The sequence below is a fragment of the Amblyraja radiata genome, chromosome 38 (genome assembly GCF_010909765.2).
Source record: "Amblyraja radiata isolate CabotCenter1 chromosome 38, sAmbRad1.1.pri, whole genome shotgun sequence".
Classification (NCBI taxonomy): domain Eukaryota; kingdom Metazoa; phylum Chordata; class Chondrichthyes; order Rajiformes; family Rajidae; genus Amblyraja; species Amblyraja radiata.
The window spans coordinates 9,013,916-9,036,540 of record NC_045993.1 but is presented as its reverse complement, the minus strand read 5'-3'; the positions used below and the strand labels follow the sequence as shown (position 1 = coordinate 9,036,540).

General features: G+C 45.2%; 1 protein-coding gene across 1 annotated transcript; it reads left to right on the top strand.

The window, feature by feature from the left end:
- Positions 1 to 7,038: 7,038 nt before the first annotated feature.
- On the top strand, positions 7,039 to 19,561 carry ift27 (intraflagellar transport 27). The gene is made up of 7 exons (XM_033013094.1): positions 7,039 to 7,244; positions 9,527 to 9,606; positions 11,447 to 11,506; positions 12,111 to 12,170; positions 15,114 to 15,231; positions 16,184 to 16,293; positions 16,992 to 19,561. Exons 1-7 carry the CDS (start codon positions 7,211 to 7,213, stop codon positions 17,088 to 17,090), a joined length of 561 nt encoding a protein of 186 aa, XP_032868985.1. The 5' UTR covers positions 7,039 to 7,210; the 3' UTR covers positions 17,091 to 19,561.
- Positions 19,562 to 22,625: the final 3,064 nt, after the last annotated feature.

Sequence of the window (22,625 nt, the reverse complement as noted above, 5' to 3'; positions counted from 1 at the left end):
GTCCATTTATGTTCAAAAGTTTGCTTCTGACCTGATTGTTGCCTGCTTTTCATTTCCCTTACTGTGAGTTTCCAAAGGTTCACAGTATTCCTTTTGGGATAATTACAGCTGTCCCCGTTCTTGGCTTGGCATGGTGTCATATTTTCCCCTGCTGCTCTTGCCATCTGGTTTTTCAACGTAATTGGATTTAGCCATAGGGATAACCATACCAAGCTTTGTACCATAACAGCAGTGCATTGCTTAAGCTTTGTTATGTTGGTACTGGTATACCACTGTCTTTGTTGCATTTTAGGATTAAAACTCTGAAGATTACTTTCAATTTCAACACATGGCCATCGGCCATAGTTTCAGTTCTTGTGGCAAAGCACTGCTGATGCTAGGATTCTACATTGCAAAATCATGTACAGATCGAGTGCGGCAAATCTTCATTAGCCTACAAGAGTGACCCTAGTTGACTCGTTAATTGCCCATCCCACAATCCTTGGCTCTTTACAGGACAGGATACAGGACACTGAGCGCCCGCACGACAAGACTGAAAAACAGCTTCTACCATAGAGCTGTGACACTACTAAACTCTATCCCCCTCCCACACTGATCCCCCCCCTCTCTCTCACACACCCGCCAATACTCCTGTATGTTTATGGTTATAGTTAAATTTTTTAATAGTTCTTTTTTTTAAATTGTATTTTTATACTTATATTCCTGTGCAGCTGGAGGACTGCTCCAACAAAATTTAGTTGTCTTGTACAATGACAATAAAGATTATCTATTTAGTCTCCTATATCGCACATCGCTCCAGTAATGCCCAAATATAAATTTGTACTAGCACATTTTTTGTAGACATGTTGCATCCCACAGCTTTGGGCAACCTCCCTTTACAGATGTGGCTGTAACTTTAAAACTGTTTTGCTCTTCTATCTCGAACTACTTGTTTTAAAGTAATTGTGACAACTTATCCTGTAACATTACTGTTATCCAGTCAACCCCTCTTTGTGACTTAAACATAATTTTCTCTCTCTACCACTTCTGATCTTCAAAACACAGGTCATTTGAATGAATCACGGAAATCCATGTCCACATCCCATTGCTGCTTTCCCCCTTAACCAGGGTTTCCAAATGTAAAACAAAAACTATTTTAGAATAGTACCCATTATATATCAGCCGATAACTGAGCATCCCATTGTAGGCCAAGAATGTTTTGTCATCAGTCCCAAAACTGAAAAATGAAATTGGAGGGAAGAAGCTGCTCCTGAGTGTTAAATTTTCATTCACCATTACTTCACAATGGCACTAGTAAAATGAGAGCGTGACCAGGGTGGTGTGGGTATCTGGTGCTGGCTGTCTTTATGAGGCAGCAACTCTTGTAGACTCATTTGATGGTAAGGAGGTCAGTACCTGTGATAACCACAACATATAAACATTGTCAATCTACCACCACCAATCTCTGTCCCATGAAGTCTTTGATCTGAAATTGACTCCTCATGGATGCTGTTTGAATTGCAATGTGCTTTGGGTATTCTGCTTTTACTGCTGGCTCTAATCAGGCAATGAGATGGAATGAGTGAAAACTCAAAAGTGGAAAATGTAATGGTAAAATTTATGGAATGAATTTGAGTTTGGAGCCATGATATGGAATTGTAATTAGTGGTGGAGGCAAAGGGCTGGACAAGACTGGAGAACTTGAGTGATTGAATTTTTAAGAGAAGCCCATTATCTTCTGCTGAATTAGGTCGATGTGAGTTAATGTCAGGAATGTTTTTCTGATTATCAAACTCAGATTGAACATTGAAGAAGGGTTTCGGCCCGAAACGTTGCCCATTTCCTTCGCTCCATAGATGCTGCTGCACCCGCTGAGTTTCTCCAGCATTTTTGTGTACCTTTGAACATTTGCAAGTTTGACTGGATCTCTTCATGATGTTGCATGCAAATTTGTCACTTAAAAAATCTCCATGCTTAAATATCCTGAATAAACATAATTGTCAAAATAGACATCTTGGTTAAAACATTTGGTATAATTGCCGCTATCCTTGTTTGGTGGGGGTGAGTATTAAAAATTGCAAATTATTGACACTAATATGTTTTAGTCAATTGTATAGCTGAGATAGAGGTCCTTTCAATGGTTCTTTATTGTCACGTATGCACACTGAAGTTCTTTGCACAACCCACAAATGCACAGTCGCCATATTTCGGCACCGTTTACAAAGAAAATGTTCCTACTGTGGCCTATTGGCCCACTGTGCAAACCATCATGCCAATCTACATTATTTCCATATTCTTCTACGCCTTGCTCTTTTGAGCAATTTTAGGCATTGTGAGCAATTATGGGCACCATATCTGAGGAAGGGTATGCTGGCTCTGGAGAGGGTCATGGAGGATGTTTACAAGAACGATCCCTGGAATGAGTAGGTTAACCTATGATAAATGCTTGTCGGCACTGGGCCTGTAGTCGCTGGAGTTTAGAAGAATGAGGGGGGATCTCATTGAAACATGCAGAATAGTGAAAGGTTTGGATAGAGTGGATGTGGAGAGGATGTTTCCACTAGTGGGAGAGTCTAGGTCTAGAAGTCATAGCCTGAGAATTGGGCCATTCGGCCCATCAGGTCTACTCCACCATTCGATCATGGCTGATCTATCTCCCCCTTCTTGCGTATGGCGTGCATAGCCTAAAGTTGCAGGACAACGTGTTCTATTTGATCTTATTTGATTGTGCACGCTAGGTTAATTCACGACATAGCGGCCTCTGCAGTCCGTCTGTCGTTTTTTTTTTTTTTGTCACGTTTGTATGTAGTTTTTATTTTATTTTTAAACTGGGTTGGGGTGTGGGGGGCGGGGGGTGGGGAAACGTTTTAAAATCTTTCCCCTGCACGGAGAACCCAACCTTTTCTCTGTCGGGTCTCCGTTGTCGTTGGGGCCGAGCACCGTGGAGCGGCCTCCAACCAGAACGACCTGGGGCACCAGTCGCGGAGCTGCGGACTTACCCACCATCGTGGAGCTGGCCGAGTTCAGAGCGGGAGGAGCGGTGGTGGCGCGCTGCTGCGGCCCGACTCAGGAGATTCGGGGGCTCCAGCCGGTGGACGGTGACACCGGAAACCCGCGGGTCCCTGCTGGGAGACCGCTTTTCGGGGCTTCCGCAACGGCGACTTCTCCCACCCGAATTGCGGGGTTGAGGATGACCTGGAGCGGGGCCTTACATCGCCCGGCGCGGCTTTAAATGGCCGCGGGACTCCAACACCAAGACCCGGAGCGCGGCCTTGCATCACCCAGCGCGGTTTTATAATTGCCGCGGGACTTATTTACCATCGCCTGCCGGGGGCTTTGACTCTGACATTGGGAGGAGAATGAGGAGTGCAGGGGAGAGATAAGACTTTGCCTTCCATCACAGTGAGGAGGAGATTCACTGTGATGGATGTTTGTGTAAATTGTGTTGTGTCTTGGTTCTTCTTGTTTGTGTGACTGCAGAAACCAAATTTCATTTGAACCTCTGGGTTCAAATGACAACAAATAAATTGTATTGTATTAATTGCATTCGTTGAAACAGGGCGGACCACGTGAAGGTTGCAATCTCCCACCCCTATCTCCCCCTCCAAACCCCATCCTCCTACCTTCTCCCAGTAAACCCTGACACCCTTACTAATTAAGAATCTATCTATCTCTGCCTTAATTCAATTCAATTCAATGCAATTCAATTTATTTGTCATTTGGACCCCTTGAGGTCCAAACGAAATGTCGTTTCTGCAGCCATACATTACAAAACAAAAAGACCCGAGACACAACACAGTTTACACAAACATCCATCACATCGCTGTGATGGAAGGCAAAAAAACGTATCTCTCCACTGCACTCTTCCCCCCCCCCCCCCCCCCCCCCCCGATGTCAGAGTCAAAGGGCTGGCGATGGCGATTGTCCCGCGGCCATTAAAGCCACGCCGGGTGATGCAAGGTCGCACACTGGGTCTAGGTGTTAGAGCCCCCGGCGTGCGCTCGCAAAGTCCCGCGGCCATTCCAAGGCCCCGCTCAGGTGCTTTTCAACCCCGCAACTTGGGCGGGAGAAGTCGCCGTTGCGGAAGCCCCGTAAAGCGGTCTCCCAGCAGGGACCCGCGGGCTCCCGGTGCCGCCGTCCGCCAAACCCGCAGTTGCAGCCTCCGAAACTCTGGGGGTCGGGCCGCAGCGGCGCTCCACCACAGCTCCACCCGCTCCGGACTCGGCCAGCCCCGTGACGGTGAGTAGTCGGCAGCTCTGCAGCTGGAACCCCAGGTCGTTCCTGTTGGAGGCCGCTCCACGTTGTAGCCCCAACGACAAAGGAGACCCGACAAAGAAAAGGTCGGGTCTCCCGTGCAGGGGAAAGATTTTAAAGTTACCCCCTCCCCCCCCACCCCCCACATACATACCCCAACAAAAAAACAAAACAAAAACTACATAAAAACGAGACAAAAAATAATAAAAACACAGACGGACTGCAGAGGCCGCTGCTGACGAGAGTCGCGCCGCCCACTCTGCCTTAAAAATATTCACTGACTTGGCCTCCACAGCCTTCTGTGGCAAAGAATTCCTCTGGTTCGCCCTCTGACGAAAGAAATTTCTCCTCATCTTCCCAAATTAAGAACCTTTAATTCTGAGGCTATGTCCTCCAGTCCTAGACTCTCCCACTAGTGGAAACATTTGTAGGTATCAGGATAAGGAAGGTGGAAATCTGTACTTTAAAAGAAAACTAGGCACAAGGCAAAATAATTTGCAGGTTTACTGCAAATATTTGGGAATGGGACTGACAGGCTTATTGAAGAGAGTAGCCAAGCTCGCCCATGCTGACCAAGTCTGCACTGGTCGCACCTGCCCATATCCTACAAAACTTTTCCTATCCATGTACCTGTCCAAATGCCTTTCAAATCTTCTACAAATTTCTCGCAGATTCCTATTGAATTTTTCCCTTCACACCTTAAACCTAATCCTCTGGTTCTGGATTTCCTACTTTGGGTGCATCTACCCTATCTATTTCCCTTGTGATCTTATACAATAAAGTTGAGTCATTGGTTGATCATAGGCTTCCGAGTTTACAGCACATGGTCATGGCATAAAAAAAGAAAACTTAAATGTTTAGTTATTTTGGTACAAGAACTGTTCCAGAGCCGCTGTCTGAAAAAAGCTCAGAGAATTGATAAGGCCAAACTGCACCCCCTCCACATACACCTGGATCTCCTGCCATCAGGCAAGAGATATCGCAGCATCAAAGCCCGGACTACAGGGCAGCTAAACAGCTTCCTGCCACAGGCTGTGAGGCTGCTAAACAGTCACTCTGTACTCAGTCACCTGATCTGCGGCTTGGCACGGACACTTTAATAACTGGCACTGGCCACTTTAATAACTGGTACTGGCCACTCAAATCAGCTGCCCCGGACATTTTTATGATTGGTTTTACTATTTTAACGTTGTTGTTTTACCTGCTTTTAACTATTTATACTGTTCCATCAGGGACTGGATTGTTTTTTGTGTTATTATGTGTGAAATGTTTTAAATTTCATGTGCGATGCTCCGGTATTTCATGTGCGATGCTCCGGTATTCCCTGGGAAACGTCTTTTCATTTTGCACTGTACAACTGTTGTTTGCAAGATGACAATAAAGGTTGATTGATTGATTATTTTGTCACATGTTTAGTTTATTGTCACATGTACACACGAAAAGCTTGTGTTGCATGCTAACTAGTCAGTGGAATGACTGCATGATTACAATTGAGCCACCAGTGTACAGATACATGAAAAAGGGAATGATGTTTACTGTCCCTGAATCTGGAAGTATGTTTTCACACTTCTGTACCTCTTGCCTGATAAGAGAGGGGAGAAGAGTGAGTGACCGGGGTGAGTCTCGTCCTTGATTATTCTGCTGGCCTTGCTGGGACAGCGTGAAGCTTAGATAGAGTTTAGGGAGGTTGTTTTGTGTGAAGGTTTGGGGCGGTAACAGCTGACTATGAAGAAACAGAATGCAAGAAAACTGGACGAGGGATTAGTTGGGGACGTCTCCAAATGGACATAAAATGCTGGAGTAACTCAGCAGGACAGGCAGCATCTCTGGATGAAAGGAATGGGTGTCTGAAGAAGGGTCTCGACAAGGAACGTCACCCACTCTTTCTATCCAGATATGCTGCCTGTCCCATATAACCATATAACAATTACAGCACGGAAACAGGCCATCTCGACCCTTCTAGTCCGTGCCGAACACGTATTCTCCCCTAGTCCCATATACCTGCGCTCAGACCATAACCCTCCATTCCTTTCCCGTCCATATAACTATCCAATTTATTTTTAAATGATAAAAACGAACCTTCCTCCACCACCTTCCCTGGAAGCTCAATTCCACACAGCCACTACTCTCTGAGTAAAGAAGTTCCCCCTCATGTTACCCCTAAACTTCTGTCCCTTAATTCTTAAGTCATGTCCCCTTGTTTGAATCTTCCCTACTCTCAGTGGGAAAAGCTTATCCACGTCAACTCTGTCTATCCCTCTCATCATTTTAAAGACCTCTATCAAGTCCCCCCTTAACCTTCTGCGCTCCAAAGAATAAAGCCCTAACTTGTTCAACCTTTCTCTGTAACTTAGTTGCTGAAACCCAGGCAACATTCTAGCATGTTGTGTCTATCTTCGGTGTAAACCAGCATCTGCAGTTCCTTCCTACCAAAGATACTAGAGGAGCCTCTAGCATCTTTGCTTCCTACACTGAAGATCAAGCCAAGTTAAGGTGTGGATACAAGGAACTGCAGATAAGGTGTTAACATGTGCCTGTGTTGTTTCCCTGACCCAAGAGGTGGATTGCTAAATAATAAACCTATCTTGAATGTAAAATGGAAGTTCACAAGCATTAATAGTTCTTTGTAAAATGTAAATATTGCCACCACAGGCATTTGCAGGGTTCTTCTCCAGGACCAGAGGAAGCAGGGGCGGTGCGAATGACAGGGAATAAGCCAATTAAATGGCGGGGAATTTGAGCGACACGGGTGCTGACCAATGAGAAGGAGGATTGTGGGCGGGATGCCTGGAGAAGGGGCGGGCTCGGCGGTTGCCGGGGGAGCGGTAACCAAGGCCGCAGTGGAAGCCTGAAGCGGAGCTGGGGACGTTTGGAAGAGCCGTTTATTGCTAAATTGCGATCACAATTTTTCAATGTCGGGTTTGCATTGATCAAGTTAAGCGTATAGCGAGCCGGGAATCTGCTACCAGTGGCAGGCATGGTGAAACTGCGGGCCAAATGCCTCCTGGCCGGTAAGTTGAGTGAACGGAATGTGCAGGAAGGAACTGCAGATGCTGGTTTCAACCGAAGATAGACACAAAATGCTGGAGTAACTCAGCGGGACAGGCGGCATCTCTGGAGAGAAGGAATGGGTCGAGAGTCAGAGTGGGGGTGGGGAGGGAGGTATTAAAAGGTTCAGAACAAATCAGAGCTGGCACCGTCAAGGAAAAGTGGTCCATTGATGATGAAGATAAGACACACAAACCTGGAGTAACCCAGTGGGACAGGCAGCATCTCTTCTTCTTCTTCTTGCATGTGGCGTGCACAACCTAGGACAACTTGTTCTATTTGATCTTACTTGATCGTGCACGCCGGGTTGATTGCATTCGTCGAAACAGGGCGGACCATGTGAAGGTTGCAATCTTCCACCCCACAGCATCTCTGGAGAGAAGGAATGGGGGACATTTCGGGTCGAGACCCTTCTTCAGACTGAGTGAAGCTGCGTTTGTGTCGCGCCTGCTGCCTCGCCAAGACATGTCCAAGCCTCTCACTGCTGACCGGGAGCTCCTGAAATCATAATTCATAAATCAACAAAATGTTGGAATAACTCAGCGGGCCACTAGAGGGTATAGTTATAATGTGACAGGGGGACAAAGTTTAATGACGTTTTGGGTCGGAACCCTTCTTTCCTTCCCCCTCACCTGTATCAACCGAATACCATCTAGGTATTCCCCTAGGTACCCCCACCCTATATCAGTCTGAAGAAGGGTTTCGGCCCGAAATGTTACCTATTTCCGCTCCATAGATGCTGCCGCACCCACTGAGTTTCTCCAGCACTTTTGTCTACCATCTAGGTTTTGTTTTCTTCCACCTCTCATCCAGCTTTCTTCCTCCCTTCATCAGTCAGGTCCTGGTCTCCAGAGTTGCTGCCTGAACCACTGAGTTACTTCATCACTTTGTGTATTTTATTTTTCCTTTAATGATGATTGCAGAGAGGACCTGTTGACCTCAGTACACTAGGACCTCCGAAGAAACAGAGTTGTATTTAAATAGGTATGGGCAGCACAGTTGCACATTTAGTAGAGGCTCTGCCTCACAGCATCAGAAACCTGACATGGGGAGATGTCTGTGTGGAGTTTGCACGTTCTTCCTGTGACTTTCCACTGGATGCTCCAATTTTCTCCCACGTCCAAAAGGCGTGCCGGTTTGTAGGTGAGTTGGCTTCTGTAAATTGGTCATTGTGTGTAAGAAATGGAGTGAAAGTAAGAAAACGTAGAACTAGTGAACAGGTAGACACAAAGTGCTGGAGCAACTCAGGGGGTCAGGCAGCATCTCTGGTGAAAAAGGATGGGTGATGTTTCGGGCCGAGACTGAAGAAGGATCCCAACCCGAAACGTCACTCATCCTTTTTCTCTAGAGATGCTGCCTGACCCGTTGAGTTATTCCAGCATCTTGTGTCTCTCTTTGGCATAAATCGGCACCTGCAGTTCTTTGTTTCTATATTTAGTCTGAACGGGTGATTGATAGTGTGTGTGCACTCAGTGGACCGAAAGGCCTGTTTCCATGTTGTATCTTTCAATCAATCAAACTGTCAATGTTAGGACAAGGGGGACAAAGGTCTACAAAAATTAAGTTCGCCATGAAGTGTGCAGACGAATCAAGTGGTGAACTGCTGAGAGGAAAGTCTAGTTTACTGAGATTTAAATTGGATTATTAATAGCAACTTCTGGATTACTGGTACAGTCATATTCTACCATATTTCAGTATACAGAAAAATATACACATGCTGGAAATCCGAAACATAAATCAAGAATGTTGGAAACATTACGTCCGGCAGCATCTGTGGAAAGATCAATAATTTTTCAGATCTAGAATCCTTTGTCAAAGTTTCTGATTTTTAGTTTAGTTTAGAGATACAGCGTGGAAACAGGCCCTTTGGCCCACCGGGTCTGCGCCGACCAGCCATCTCCACATATTAACACTATCCTACATATACTAAGAACAATTATACCAATTAACCTACAAACTACCTCTTTGGTGTGTGGGAGGAAACCGAAGATCTCGGAGAAAACCCATGAAGGTCACGGGGAGAACGTACAAACTCCGTATAGGCAAGCACCCGCAGTCAGGAACAACCCCGGGTCCCTGGCAGCAACTGTGATGAAGAATTCTGCACCGTTAACATAAGGTTTTTCTTTCCACTGATGCTGCCTATCCTGCTGTGTTTCCCCCAGTATTTTTAATTTAAACATATTCTACTAAATTGTGTGTATTACTTGTATTTTTAACATCATTGTTCAACTCTCTTCTTTAGGTGACTCCACTGTTGGGAAAAGTGCTTTGGTGCAAGTATTCCGTAGTGAAAGTGCTCATTTTCTGAAAAATTATACCTTGGTAGGTCTATTAATCTGTTTTTTTAGCATTGGAAAAAACCCCAGAAGTGATGTTTATTTGAAGGGCCATTCAGCTTCAAGCTTGCTTTACCATTTAATTCCATCCAGACTGACGTTTAGACTTTAGAGATACAGCGCAGAAACATGTCCATTGGCCCACCGAGTCTGCGCCGACCAGCCATCCTCGTACACTAGCACTATCTACACATTAGGGACAATTTACAATTTTACCGAAGCCAATTAACCTACAAACCTGTATGTCTTTTTAGTCTTCTTCGATTTTCCAGCATCTGCAGTTCCTTCTTAAACATCTACCTGCCTAAATGCTTCTTTAAAGTTGTGATAGTACCTGCAGTCAGGAAGGAGGTTTCAAGGTGAAAGCAGATAAAGATTAAAAATGAAAAACAGAAAATATTGAAAACACTCAGCAGATCAGACAGCATCTGTGAAACGTTCCCTTCACAGAAGCTGCCTGACCAGCCGAGTACAACGTTTTCTATTTTTATTTCATATTTCCAAGATTTGCAGTTTTTGCTTTTGGAGGGAGGGACTCAAGCGTTCCGGACCTGTCACTTGTTGAATTGAGAAATTGCATGAATTTGATAACTTGGACGATGAAGATGTTTGGGAGGTAGCCTGATTGCTCCCCCTGTGCTGAAGATGCATGCAGTTAGTTGTCTCAAAAAAGATGCTGAGTGGAGGGTGGCAACCTGCTTGGAGCAGCTGTTGTCCTCCCCTGTTTGCTGAGAAAAGCTTGAAAGCAAAGCACGAACATGGTGCAATCACAAGGAGGCTGATTTTGTGTTCAGTCAAAAAGCAAAGTGCATCTGTCATAAACAAGGCTGAGTCAGGCAAGAGACAAACTGGCTGAAGGCAAATTGATGCTGAAAAGAGTGCGGGGAAGGTTTACGAGGATGTTGCCAGAACTTATAGACTTTAGAGATACAGTGTGGAAACAGGCTCTTCGGCCCATCGAGTCTGCACCGACCAGCGATCACCCCGTAGACCAACTAACTTGCACGCACTAAGGACAATTATGTAACTTAACACAGCAAATTAACCTACAAAGCTGTGTCGGAAAGAACTGCAGATGCTGGTTTAAATCGAAGATAGGCACAAAATACGGGAGTAACTCAGCGGGACAGACAGCATCTCTCAGACTGAAGAAGGGTCTCGACCCGAAACTTCTCCCATTCCTTCTCTCCAGAGATGCTGCCTGACCCGCTGAGTTACTCCAGCATTCTGTGTCAACCTACAAACCTGTTCGTCTTTGGAGTGTGGGAGGAAACCGGAACACCTGGAGATTAGGGCTGCATATTGGCGCAGCAGTTGAGCTGATGCCTCACAGTGCCAGGGACCCGGGTTCTCAGGAGATCTTGACCTTGGGGGCTGTCTCTGTGGAGTTTGCACGTTCTCCCTGTGACCGAATGGGTTTTTTCCGGGTGAATCCGGTTTCCTCCCACACCCCAAGGACGTGCAGGTTTATAGGTTAATCAGCCTCTGTAAATTGCCCTAGTGTGTAGGGAGTGGATGAGAAAGAGGGATAACATAGAACTAGTGTGAATGGGTGATCGATGGCCGGCGTGGACCTGGTGAGCCGAAGGGTCTATTTCTGTGCTGCATCTCTAAACTAACGTCTGATCTTTGGATTGTTTGTACAGACTTCTAGATTACTTGTAACTTGATCACAAAGACGCTGTAATCCTCATCATGAATGCAACTTTCGGCGATTTATTTGGATATGAATTTTGTAAACATTGATTGATTTATTGAAGGTCTAGTTCGTGAGGTTACAGATTGGTATGGAAATTGAACCTACTAACACTCTTTTCCCTGTTTAGACAACTGGAGTGGATATCTTTGTAAATCCAGTCCTCATACCAGACACATCGGACAGTGTGGTGAGTAATTAAGAAACATTTGATTGTTCTCCCTGAAATGTTCTGTTCGGTACCAAAAACAGAAAATGCTGGCAAAACTCTGCAAGTCAGGCAGTATCAGCGAAAAGAGAAACTTTTCGGGTTGGCAACCCTTCTGAAACTCTGGCAGTTTCTCTTCACACAGATGCTACCTGATATGCTGAGTTTTAGTTTAGTTTCATTTAGTTTAGAGGCATAGTGCAAAAACAGGCCCTTTGCCCGATCGAGTCCGCACCGACTGGCGATCCCCGCACATCTAACACGATCTCACGCACGCCAGGGACAATTTTACATTTATACCAAGCCAATTAACCCACAAACCTGGAGAAAACCCACGCAGGTCACGGGGCGAACGTACAAACTCCTTTCAGACAAACACCCGTAGACAGGATCGAACTCGGGTCTCTGGTGCTGTAAGGCTCTACAGCTTAGCCACCATGCCGCCATTTTTACCAGCATTACATTTTTGTGTTTTTGACTTCCAGCATATGCAGTGTTTTTAAAATGTCCCAACTGCTTCTGTTTAGTATGACTTTTAGCAATTTGGACATTGATTTGTTATATTCTCTCTCTTTTCTGTGCCCAGGAGCTTTTCCTATTTGATTCTTCGGGAAAAGAAATCTTCTATGACACGGTGGAAAGTCAAGTACGGTGATCGCTTAATGATTTAACTCTCGATGGAACACCCTTGCTAATTGTGTGCCGCATAGGGCAGGCAGGATCATTTAATATTAGGCCTCTTCCATCAGCGCTGTGAAGCAATATAAGGGCTACAGTGCAAAAGCATTCTTAAAAAAGACTCGGATAAAAACTGAAGATGCTAGAAACACTCAGTAACTCAGTAGGTCAGGCAGCATCTGTGGGAAAAGAAAAGGAGTTACCATTGGAAATGTGTTATCTCTGTTTCACTTTCCGTAGATGCTGCCAGGCCTGCTGAGTATTTTCAGCATTCTCTGTTTTTAAGTATGTAGAAACAAAGAACTACAGATGCCGGTTATGACACAAAAGGACACAAAGTGCTGGAGTAACCCAGCGGGCCAGCAGCATCCTTGGAAAAACATGAATAGGCAACGTTTCGGGTCGACACCCTTCTACAACCTGAAGATGGGTTCCGACCGAAAACGTCACCTATTCATGTTCTACAGAGATGCTGCCTGGCCCGCTGAGACACTCCCGCACTTTGTGGCCTTCTCGGTTTTTAAGTCGGATTTCCAGCATTTGTGGATTTGATTCCCAGGGATGAACCTCCCTATTGCACGCTACTGCGGCTACACTGGATCATTCAATTAAATGAACGCGGGCACTAAACCTTTCCTGGGCTGGCACGTGTTTGAATGCAGTCTCGTGTAAATGGGTTAATGCTTAACTGCTCTTTGTTTTGTTAATTTTTCTTAACTGCAATTGGGTTCAAAATTATTTCCTGATTTGATAGTAAGTAAGAACTGCAGATGCTGGTAAAATCAAAGTTAGAGCCAAAATGCTGGAGTAACTCAGCGGGTCAGGCAGCATCTCTGGAGAGAAGGAATGGGTGACGTTTCGAGTCGAGACCCTTCTTCAGATAATTTATGAGATAATTTATTTTATTTTCAGTTTTTTTAAAAACGATACAATGTGGAAATAGGTCCTTCAACCTACCAAGTCCATGCTGACGAGCGATCACCCCTGCACTAGTTCTATCCTACACACTAGGGACAATTTACAGAAGCCCAATTAATCCACGTCTTTGGAATGTGGGAGGAAACTGGAGCAGCTGGAGAAAACCCATGCGGTCACAGGGAGAACGTGCAAACTCCGCACAGACAGCAGCCATAGCCAGGATCGAACCCGGGTCTCTGGCCCTGTAAGGCAGCGACTCTACCGTTGCGTTCACTGCGCCTTATTCACGGGTTGTGGGCATTGCTGGCTCGGCCAGCATTTATGGAGCATCTCTAATTGCTCTTGAGAAGGCACTGGAGATCTGGCTTCTTAAATTGCTGCAGTCAATTTTTATTTTGGCAGTTCCCGAGCGCCAGAGCCATGGTCAGAATGAAGTGCAGCATGGAAACAGGCCCCTCAGCTCACCGAGTTTGCATCAACATCCATACCCCTTCATCCTATTTAGTATTCTCCCTAGCATTGCCATCAACATGGCCCCCCAGTTTCTACCACTCACCTGCACATTTAAATGTATGCAGGGACAATTTACAATGACTAGTTAAACCATCAACTAGCATAGGGACATAGGAAGAAATCGCAGGACCTAGAGGAAACCCACATGGTCGCAGTGTTTAAGAAAGAACTGCAAATGCTGGAAAAATCGAAGGTAGACAAAAATGCTGGAGAAACTCAGCGGGTGAGGCAGCATCTATGGAGCGAAGGAATAGGTGACGTTTTGGGTCGAGACCCTTCTTCAGATTGAAACGTGCAAACTCCATACATGTAGAAGCAAGCTGGTTTGCCAAGGAAAGATACAAAATGCTGGAGTAACTCAGTGGGTCAGGCAGCATCTCTGGAGAATATGAATAGGCAATGTTTTGGGTTAGGACCCTTCTTCAGACTGATTATAGTACGGGGGGGGAGAAGGCTGGAAGAGGTGGTGGATTGAACCTAGGTCGCTGGTGTTGTGAGGCTGTGGGTTGATAGACACCTCCCAGGTTAGGACAAGGTTCTGCTGCTGACGACTGTTTGCAACCCAGATAGTTTGCAAGTCCTAAATGCAGCCACTGACAATGTATTTAAATAAAACATAGGTCAACCAAGGGCAACATGTAGTTAAACCAGAGCGGGTTTAGTGTGGTGTCGAGGGTTTCGACGTGGTTCAGAGCGGGTCAGAGGGGTTTAGATGGGGTTTAGAGGATGTTACAGGTGTTTGGAGGGGTTTCGAAGGGTTTAGAGGGGTTTAGAGCAGTTTTCTAGGAGTGTAGAGGACTTTACATGGGTTTCATAGAAACATAGAAAATAGGTGCAGGAGTAGGCCATTCGGCCCTTCGAGCCTGCACCGCCATTCAATATGATCATGGCTGATCATCCAACTCAGTATCCTGTACCTGCCTTCTCTCCATACCCCCTGATCCCTTTAGCCACAAGGGCCACATCTAACTCCCTCTTAAATATAGCCAATGAAGTCCCGATGTTGTGGGAGTTGTGAATCTGTGGAATTCTTTGTCACAGAAGGTAGTGGAGGCCAATTCACTGGCTGTTTTCAAGAAAGAGTGAGATATAGCTCTTAGGGCTAATGGAATCAAGGGATTTGGGGAGAAAGCAGGAGCGGGGTACTGATTTTGGATGATCAGCCATTGAATGGCGCTGCTGTCTCGAAGGGCCGAATGGCCTACTCCTGCACTCCTTTCTACGTTTCATGTTTAACTCATGTTGCTGCAAACTAAATTCCCTCATGGCAGAAGATGCCTGCAGCAGCCAGGAAGTCCATCCCACCGGTCTCCCAATGCTCAGTCGTATGTACGAGCTGTACATAAGTCTGGTGTTCGTAACCGGGAGAGGACCTGTATTAGCCGCGCCACTTAAATGATAGGGAGATGCAATGTTTGAATCCACTGACAATGGAGCAACGGAAATTTTAAATCGCTGTGTGTTTGCTTTATTTAATCAGTGGGAGCTCGCCGGCGCTATCTGCCTTGTGTACGACATCACCAACGCCACATCCTTCAGCAGCTGCACAAAGTGGCTGGAAAGAGCCCAGGCTCAGGCTCCCAACGGCCAGTTGCCAGGTCAGTGGTCCTGTCACCCTGGGGATGTGCTTGCAGATTGCCGCTGTCTCGGCAAGGCCACCAGCATGATCGATGACGAGTCGCACCCCGGCCATTCCCTCTTCCCCCATCAGGCAAAGGTGTATAGACAATAGACAATAGGTGCATTCGGCCCTTCGAGCCAGCACCGCCATTCAATGTGATCATGGCTGATCATCCCCAATCAGTATCCCGCTCCTGCCTTCTCCCCATATCCCCTGACTCCGCTATTTTTAAGAGCCCTATCTAGCTCTCTCTTGAAAGTATCCAGAGAACCGGCCTCCACTGCCCTCTGAGGCGGAGAATTCCACACTCGCCACTCTCTGAGAAAAAGTGTTTCCTCGTCTCCTTTCTAAATGGCCTACCCCTTATTCTTAAACTGTGGCCCCTGGTGTAGATGTGTGAGAATGCACTCCTCCGGATTCAGGGACAGTTTCTTCCCAGCTGTTACCAGGCATCTATCGACAATTGCATTAGTATGGGTGTCAGAGGTTATGGGGAGAAGGCAGGAGAATGAGGTTAGGAGGGAGAGATAGATCAGCCATGATTGAATGGTGGAATAGACATGATGGGCCGAATGGCCTAATTCTACTTCTATCATTTATAATCTTAAGAAAAAACTAGAGAGCAGTCCTGAGCTACTATCTATTTCATTGGAGACCCACGGACTATCTTTACTGGACTTTATGTTGCACTAAACGCTATTCCCTTTATCCTGTATCTGTACACCTTGGACGGCTCGATTGTAATCATGTATTGTCTTCCCGCTGACTGGTTAGCACCCAACAAAAGCCTTTCACTGTGCCTCAGTGCACATGACAATAAGCTAAACCAAATGACTAAATGAATGTCGGAAACGGTGCATGATCAACGGGAAGAGTTCAACTGTAAACCTGGCATCTCGGTGAGATTGTTTTTTTTTATTGGTTTGCAGGAGTTCTTGTTGGCAACAAAATGGATCTAGCAAGCAGGCGCATTGTGGAGTACAAACAGGCAGAGGACTGGGCAGCCAGCCAGGGCATGGAATACTTTGAAACCTCAGCTGTAAGTACAGGGAATCATATCGCCCCTCTAACTAGAGAGCAGTCCTGAGCTTTGATCTACCTCATTGAAAACCCTGGGGCGATCTTTAATCAGACTTTACTGGAATTTTATTTTGCCAATCAGTCTGGCTGACTGGAATAAACATTATTCCCTTTATTATGTATCTGTACACTGTGGATGGATCGATTGTATTTAATTATGTATAAAATTTCCGCTGACTGATTAGCATACAACAAAAAGCTTTTCACTGTACCTCGGTACATGTGATAATAAGCTAAAGTAAACAAAAAATATTACAGCAGGATCTTGATCAGCTGGACAAGTGAGCAGAGGAATGGTTAAATGGAGTTTAATGCAGATAAATGCAAGGTGTTGCATTTTAGAAAGTCAAACCAGGACAGCACCTTCACAGTGAATGGCAGTGTTGGGGAGTGTTGCACAGCAGAGGGGATCTCAGAGTAAGAGGACAAAGAGGTGGAGGTGAAAATGTGTAATTATGTTGAAGAACCCACAAAGTGAAGCTGAGATTTACGGAGGTGAGAAAGGCGAGTGACAGCAAGCACCCCAAAGGTCGCTGCCGAGATTATCTGGGAATGGTGCACCACCCTACATGGACCTCAGGGCCGGGGATGGTTGTGCAAGTGATTGGGCTTCTCCTGCATTCTCGAACATCTTTCACTCTCTGTTTTTTATTCCAGAAAGAGATGGAGAATTGCGACAGTCCGTTCCTGAGCCTGGCCAAAGCATTTCACCGTATGTACGAGGAGAAGCTGGAACACATCCAGTGCGTTGTGTGAGACCAGCCCCTTGCGGACGTTTGACCGTCATTTCCTCTTCCTGCCCAGTGGAGTGACTACATTGTAATCAGACGCCTCTTCAAGAACTCGCCCTATCTGGCATACCAGATCCACCAGAGCCTAGAGCAGTAAATCCTCGTTGTAACAGACCCCTTTATAACGGATGTTGGATATAGCGGACATACCTGCTGATGCCAGACCCAGTATTAACCATCATCTACAGTTCTTTATTTCAACTACATACAATGATAACTTTGAAGAAGGGTCTCGACCCAAAATGTCACCCATTTATTCTATCCAGAGGTGATGCCAGTCCCGCTGAGTTCCTTCAGATTTTTGTGTCTATCTTTTGTTTTAACCAGCATCTGCAGTTCCTTCCTACACATGATCAGTGGCGGACTGGCCAGGGTGTCAGCTTGCCCGATGGCAAGTGGGCCCCCTATATCAAGTGGGCCCCTGATGAAGTGGGCCCCCTTTGTCTCCTGGCAACCAATATTTTTAGACCCAGTCCGCCACTGCACATGATAATACCTCAGTTATAACAGACAATCAGCAATAACGTACTCCTTCCCTCCCCTCCTATGGTCTGTTATAACGGTGGTTTACTGGACTCTGCTTTGACCCTCGCTCACCTATTTTATTGCTTTGTACCCTCGTATCAATGTAAACTCCATTTCTCTGTATTTATCTTTCCCTTTCTACTCACATCTCTCTCTCTCGCAAATACCTGCATGCTATAAATCAACCAGGTGATGTCTGAAAGTGCCACTGTGACAGGACCAGTTGCAAGCTCCTGTGTTAAAAGCGTCAGGGAGAGACCACTGAAAACTGCTTCAGTTCAAACGGTGAAGGGGAGATTGGGAATTTCTGTAACGCAGTTCGATTTAAGCGCCCATTTGTTCTCCCTGCATTCCATGGCTAATGCAGACAGGCTGGTTAGCAGACAGTGAAGTCTGTTTTCCATTACTTTGAGGTTTGAGTGGAAGTATTTTATTATGTGAACCCATGTTACTGGTTTAAACCCCGTGGTCCAGTTTTGTGCAGAAATGTAAAGGGCTTGTAATAATAATAATAATAATAAATTTTATTTATGGGCGCCTTTCAAGAGTCTCAAGGACACCGTACAAAAATTTAGCAAGTAGAGGAAAAACATGTAAGCGGAATGAAATAAATAGTAGAGACATGACTAGTACACAAATTAAAGACAGAATTCAATTCAAAACACAATATGAGGCAATTCAAGCACAGATGAAAAGGGAAGGGGGACGTGGGGCTAAGGATAGGCAGAGGTGAAGAGATGGGTCTTGAGGCGGGACTGGAAGATGGTGAGGGACACGGAATTGCGGATCAGTTGGGGGAGGGAGTTCCAGAGCCTGGGAGCTGCCCTGGAGAAGGCTCTGTCCCCAAAACTGCGGAGGTTGGATTTGTACCACTTTCACAACCTAATTCACAACCTTTATTACTCGTGGACATTTTTCATCATGTTGAAAAAACGCCCCGACCTACATGATGCCAGGAGTACCTCCGACTAGCATCACGAACTACCTAGGACCTCCTACGACCTTGTGACGACCATGCTGCGAGTATGAGTCAAGGGCAAACTCAGCAGGCGTCGTGAATTAGGTCGTGAAAGTGGAACAGGCCCTTTACTTTAGTAAGGCATTTTATTAAACAAAATATTGGCATTGTAACATTTAACGGGCTGCGATTCTTTTTACTTTAGTCTTGAAATTATTTCCTCTTTGGGACAAGAGTGAGCTTGCATTTAATCAGCACCTTTTCCAATCGGAGGACATCCTGATCTGCAGCCTGTGAAGGCTACACATTTGTCTCGACAATTCTCCACATTTACAGCCTGTTTAGTGTAGGTTGTGGGATATATCTTGATCAGGACCTAGGGGAAAATTTATCAGCCTTTCTTCAGAATAGTGTGTTAGAGTCATATAGTGATACAGTGTGGAAACAGGCCCTTCGGCCCAACTTGCCCACACCGGCCAACATGTCCCAGCTACACTAGTCCCAGCTACCCGCATTTGGTGCAAAACCCTCCAAACCTGTCTTATCCATGTACCTGTCTAACTTAAATGTTGGGATAGTCCCTGCCTCAACTACCTCCTCTGGCAGCTTGCTCCATACATCCACCACCTTTTGTGTGAAAAAGTTACCCTTCAGATTCCTATTCAATCTTTTCCCCTTCACCTTAAACCTATGTCCTCTGGTCCTAGATTCACCTACTCTGGGCAAGAGACTCTGTGTATCTGTGGAATTCATTGTTGTGGAATGTTTTACTACTGCAGTATTTTGTTATCAGATTTTTCATATTCTCAGGTCTGGAACATAAGATATTAGAGATATCTAATATTTCTCTTTCCACCGATGCAGCCTGATCTGCTGGGTGTTTCCAGCAGTTTTTATTTTTATTTTTTATTTCCTTACAACATAAAAGTTGGCCTCAGGGGCCATTAAATCTATGCTGAAGTCTGTGATTCCTTCCGGTGTCCAGAGATTAGACCGGGAATGTTGGACCTGGAATATTCTGCTCCTGGGAGAGCCTTGGGCCAGAGGGCATAGTGTCAGAATATAAGGATGTACCTTATGGAATGGAGATAAGGAGGGATTTCTTTAGCCAGAGGGTGGTGTCTGTGGAATTCATTACCACTGATGGCTGTGGTGGCCATCATTGGGTATTTTTAAATCAAACATTGATAGGTTCTTGATTAGTAAGGGCTCCAGAGAGAAGGCAGGAGAATGGGTTTTTTTCTGGTGTTCTGGTATCCTCCCACAGGTTTGTAGGTTAATTGGCCGGTAAAATTGTAAATTGTCCCTAGTGTGTAGGATAGTGTTAGTGTATCACTGGTTGGCGCTAGCCTCAATGGGCCGAAGGGCTAGTTTCTGAGCTGTATCTCTAAACATTAGTCAGTCTCTATGGAGCGAAGGAAATAGGCAACGTTGCTCCATAGATGCAGCCGCACCCGCTGAAATTCTCCAGCAATTTTGTCTACCTTCGATTCTCCAGCATCTGCAGTTCCTTCTTGAACAGTCAGTCACCTGTATCTTTACTTCATCATTCCCCTTCCCCATCTGACCTTTTTGTCCTCCTCTGCCAATGTTGCTCTAATGATACCCAACGTAAGCTCAGGGAACAGCACCTCATCTCCCAAGTAGGCACATTACAGCTCTGGACCTCTAGTAACATCTTCGGATAAACCTCACTTATTCCACAGATGTGGCAGTGACTTTGATTCAGTTTGTTATGTTTTATATCATTTTATTCAAGCAGCCAATATTTATTCAATAGGTTTTCAACTATTGGTTTCCTTGATAATAAAAAGACAAAGTGCTGGAGTAACTCTGCAGGTCAGGCAGCATATCTGGAGAACATGGATAGGCGACGTTTTGGGTCGGGACTGTTTTGTGTCTAAACCAAGCTAAAAGACATGGGAGATATCTGATCTTTAAAACAATTATTTGTCGGAAACTTTTCAGGCTCTAAATTAGTAGGATTGGTTAATTATTCAAGATTCAAGATTCAAGAGAGTTTATTGTCATGTGTCCCAGATAGGGCAATGAAATTCTTGCTTTGCTTCAGCACAACAGAATATAGTAGGCATGAAAACAGAACAGATCAGTGTGTCCATATACCATTATATAAATATATACACACATGAATAAATAAACTGATAAAGTGCAAATAAACAGATAATGGTCTATTAATGTTCAGAGTTTTGTTTGAGTGGAGTTTAATAGCCTGATGGCTGTGGGGAAGCGGCTATTTCTGAACCTGGACATTGCAGTTTTCAGGCTCCTGTACCTTCTACCTGAAGGTAGCGAGGAGATGAGTGTGTGGCCAGGATGGTGTGGGTCCCTGATGATGCTGCCAGCCTTTTTGGCATGTGTACTGGGATACAGTGAAAAACTTTGTTTTGTGTACTATCCGGGCAAATCATTTCACCTCACAAGTACAACAGCAAGTGCTAAAAGAGAGGAAATGGGGTGCAGAATATCGTCATGTGATAGGAGTAGAATTAAGCCATTCGGCCCATCGAGTCTACTCCGCCATTCAATCATGGCTGGTCTATCTCTCCCTCCTAACCCCATTCTCCTGCCTTCTCCCCATAACCTCTGACACCTGTGTTACAACTACAGACAAAGTGATTATTAAGGTAGATTATTACTAAATAAATACCATTAATAAAGTCTGTAGACTTTAGTGATATATAGTGTGGGCCCTGTTATCTCCAGACTCATGATTAAACATCTGACCTAAGTCACAATGAGCTTAGACTTTACACTTTACTACAGAGATACAGCACAGAAGCAGGTCCTTTGGCTCACCGAGTACACACCGACCAGCGATCACCCCGTACACTAGCACTATCCTGCACACTAGGGACAATTCACAGAAGCCTGTTCACCTACAAACCTGCACGTCGTTGGAGTGTGGGAGGTAACCGGAGCACCCGGAGAAAACCCACGCGGTCACAGGGTGAAAGTACAAACTCCGTACAGACAGCACCCGTGGTCAGATTCAAACCCGGGCAATGGGCGGTCTTGCCTCATTTCAGGGTTGCCAGGCATAGCATCAACACACATTCTAATTGTGAGCAAAAAATGACTGCCAGAGAAACTCAACAGGCCAGGCAGCATCTGTGGAAGGGTGGTGCAGTGGTAGAGTTGCTGCCTTGCGTCTCCTATCTAATTGTGAATTGCTTTTAAACATGGAGACTTTAGATGGCAGCAAAGAGTGGCTTTAAGTTGTGGGCGACCATGTTTCAATCAACGCACACGCACCCACATGAGCTGTGAAAAAAAACCACAGGCTTTAAAATGATTCTTTGCAGACAGCAGGAATATATTTGGCATGTTTGAACATGATTTAATTTCCCTTTATTTGAAATGCTTGAGCTAATCCATGAAACATTCACAGGGTGAGTACAGCACTGGTTGGGAATATAAGTCTTGTTATCCTTTCTCATTAAAACAATCGCACATCAGATACATCACAGGTAAGAAACAGAGTCAAATCCGCTCGCTATGTCATCCCATCAAACACTTCCACGTCAGTTACAGCATAGGCTAGTTAAAGGAAGACTCCCTCTAGATTGTCACATCTAAATGGTGGCGCAGCTGTAGAGTTGCTGCCTTACCAAAGATCATAGCTCTGCTCTATGATCTTTGGGGTTTCTCCAGGTGGTCTGGTTTCCTCCCACGCTCCAAAGATGTACAGATTTGTAGGTTAATTGGACTTTGGTAAAATTGTAAGATTGTCCCTAGTGTGTAGGGATAGTGTTAGTGTACGGGGATCGATGGTCGGTGCAGACTCGGTGGACCAAAGGGTTTTTGAGCTGTATTTCTTTTTTTTTCTTCTTTTTTTTAAATTAGTAGACATATTATAAAATATAGTTACATATTATAGTAAAAAGACCTCATATACATCAGTCATACATTATTAAAATTTTCAATTATCAATTACCTCTGCTTCTAGTGTTTTTATTTTTTATAGAAAGAGAGAGAAAGACAGGGTAGAAAGTTACA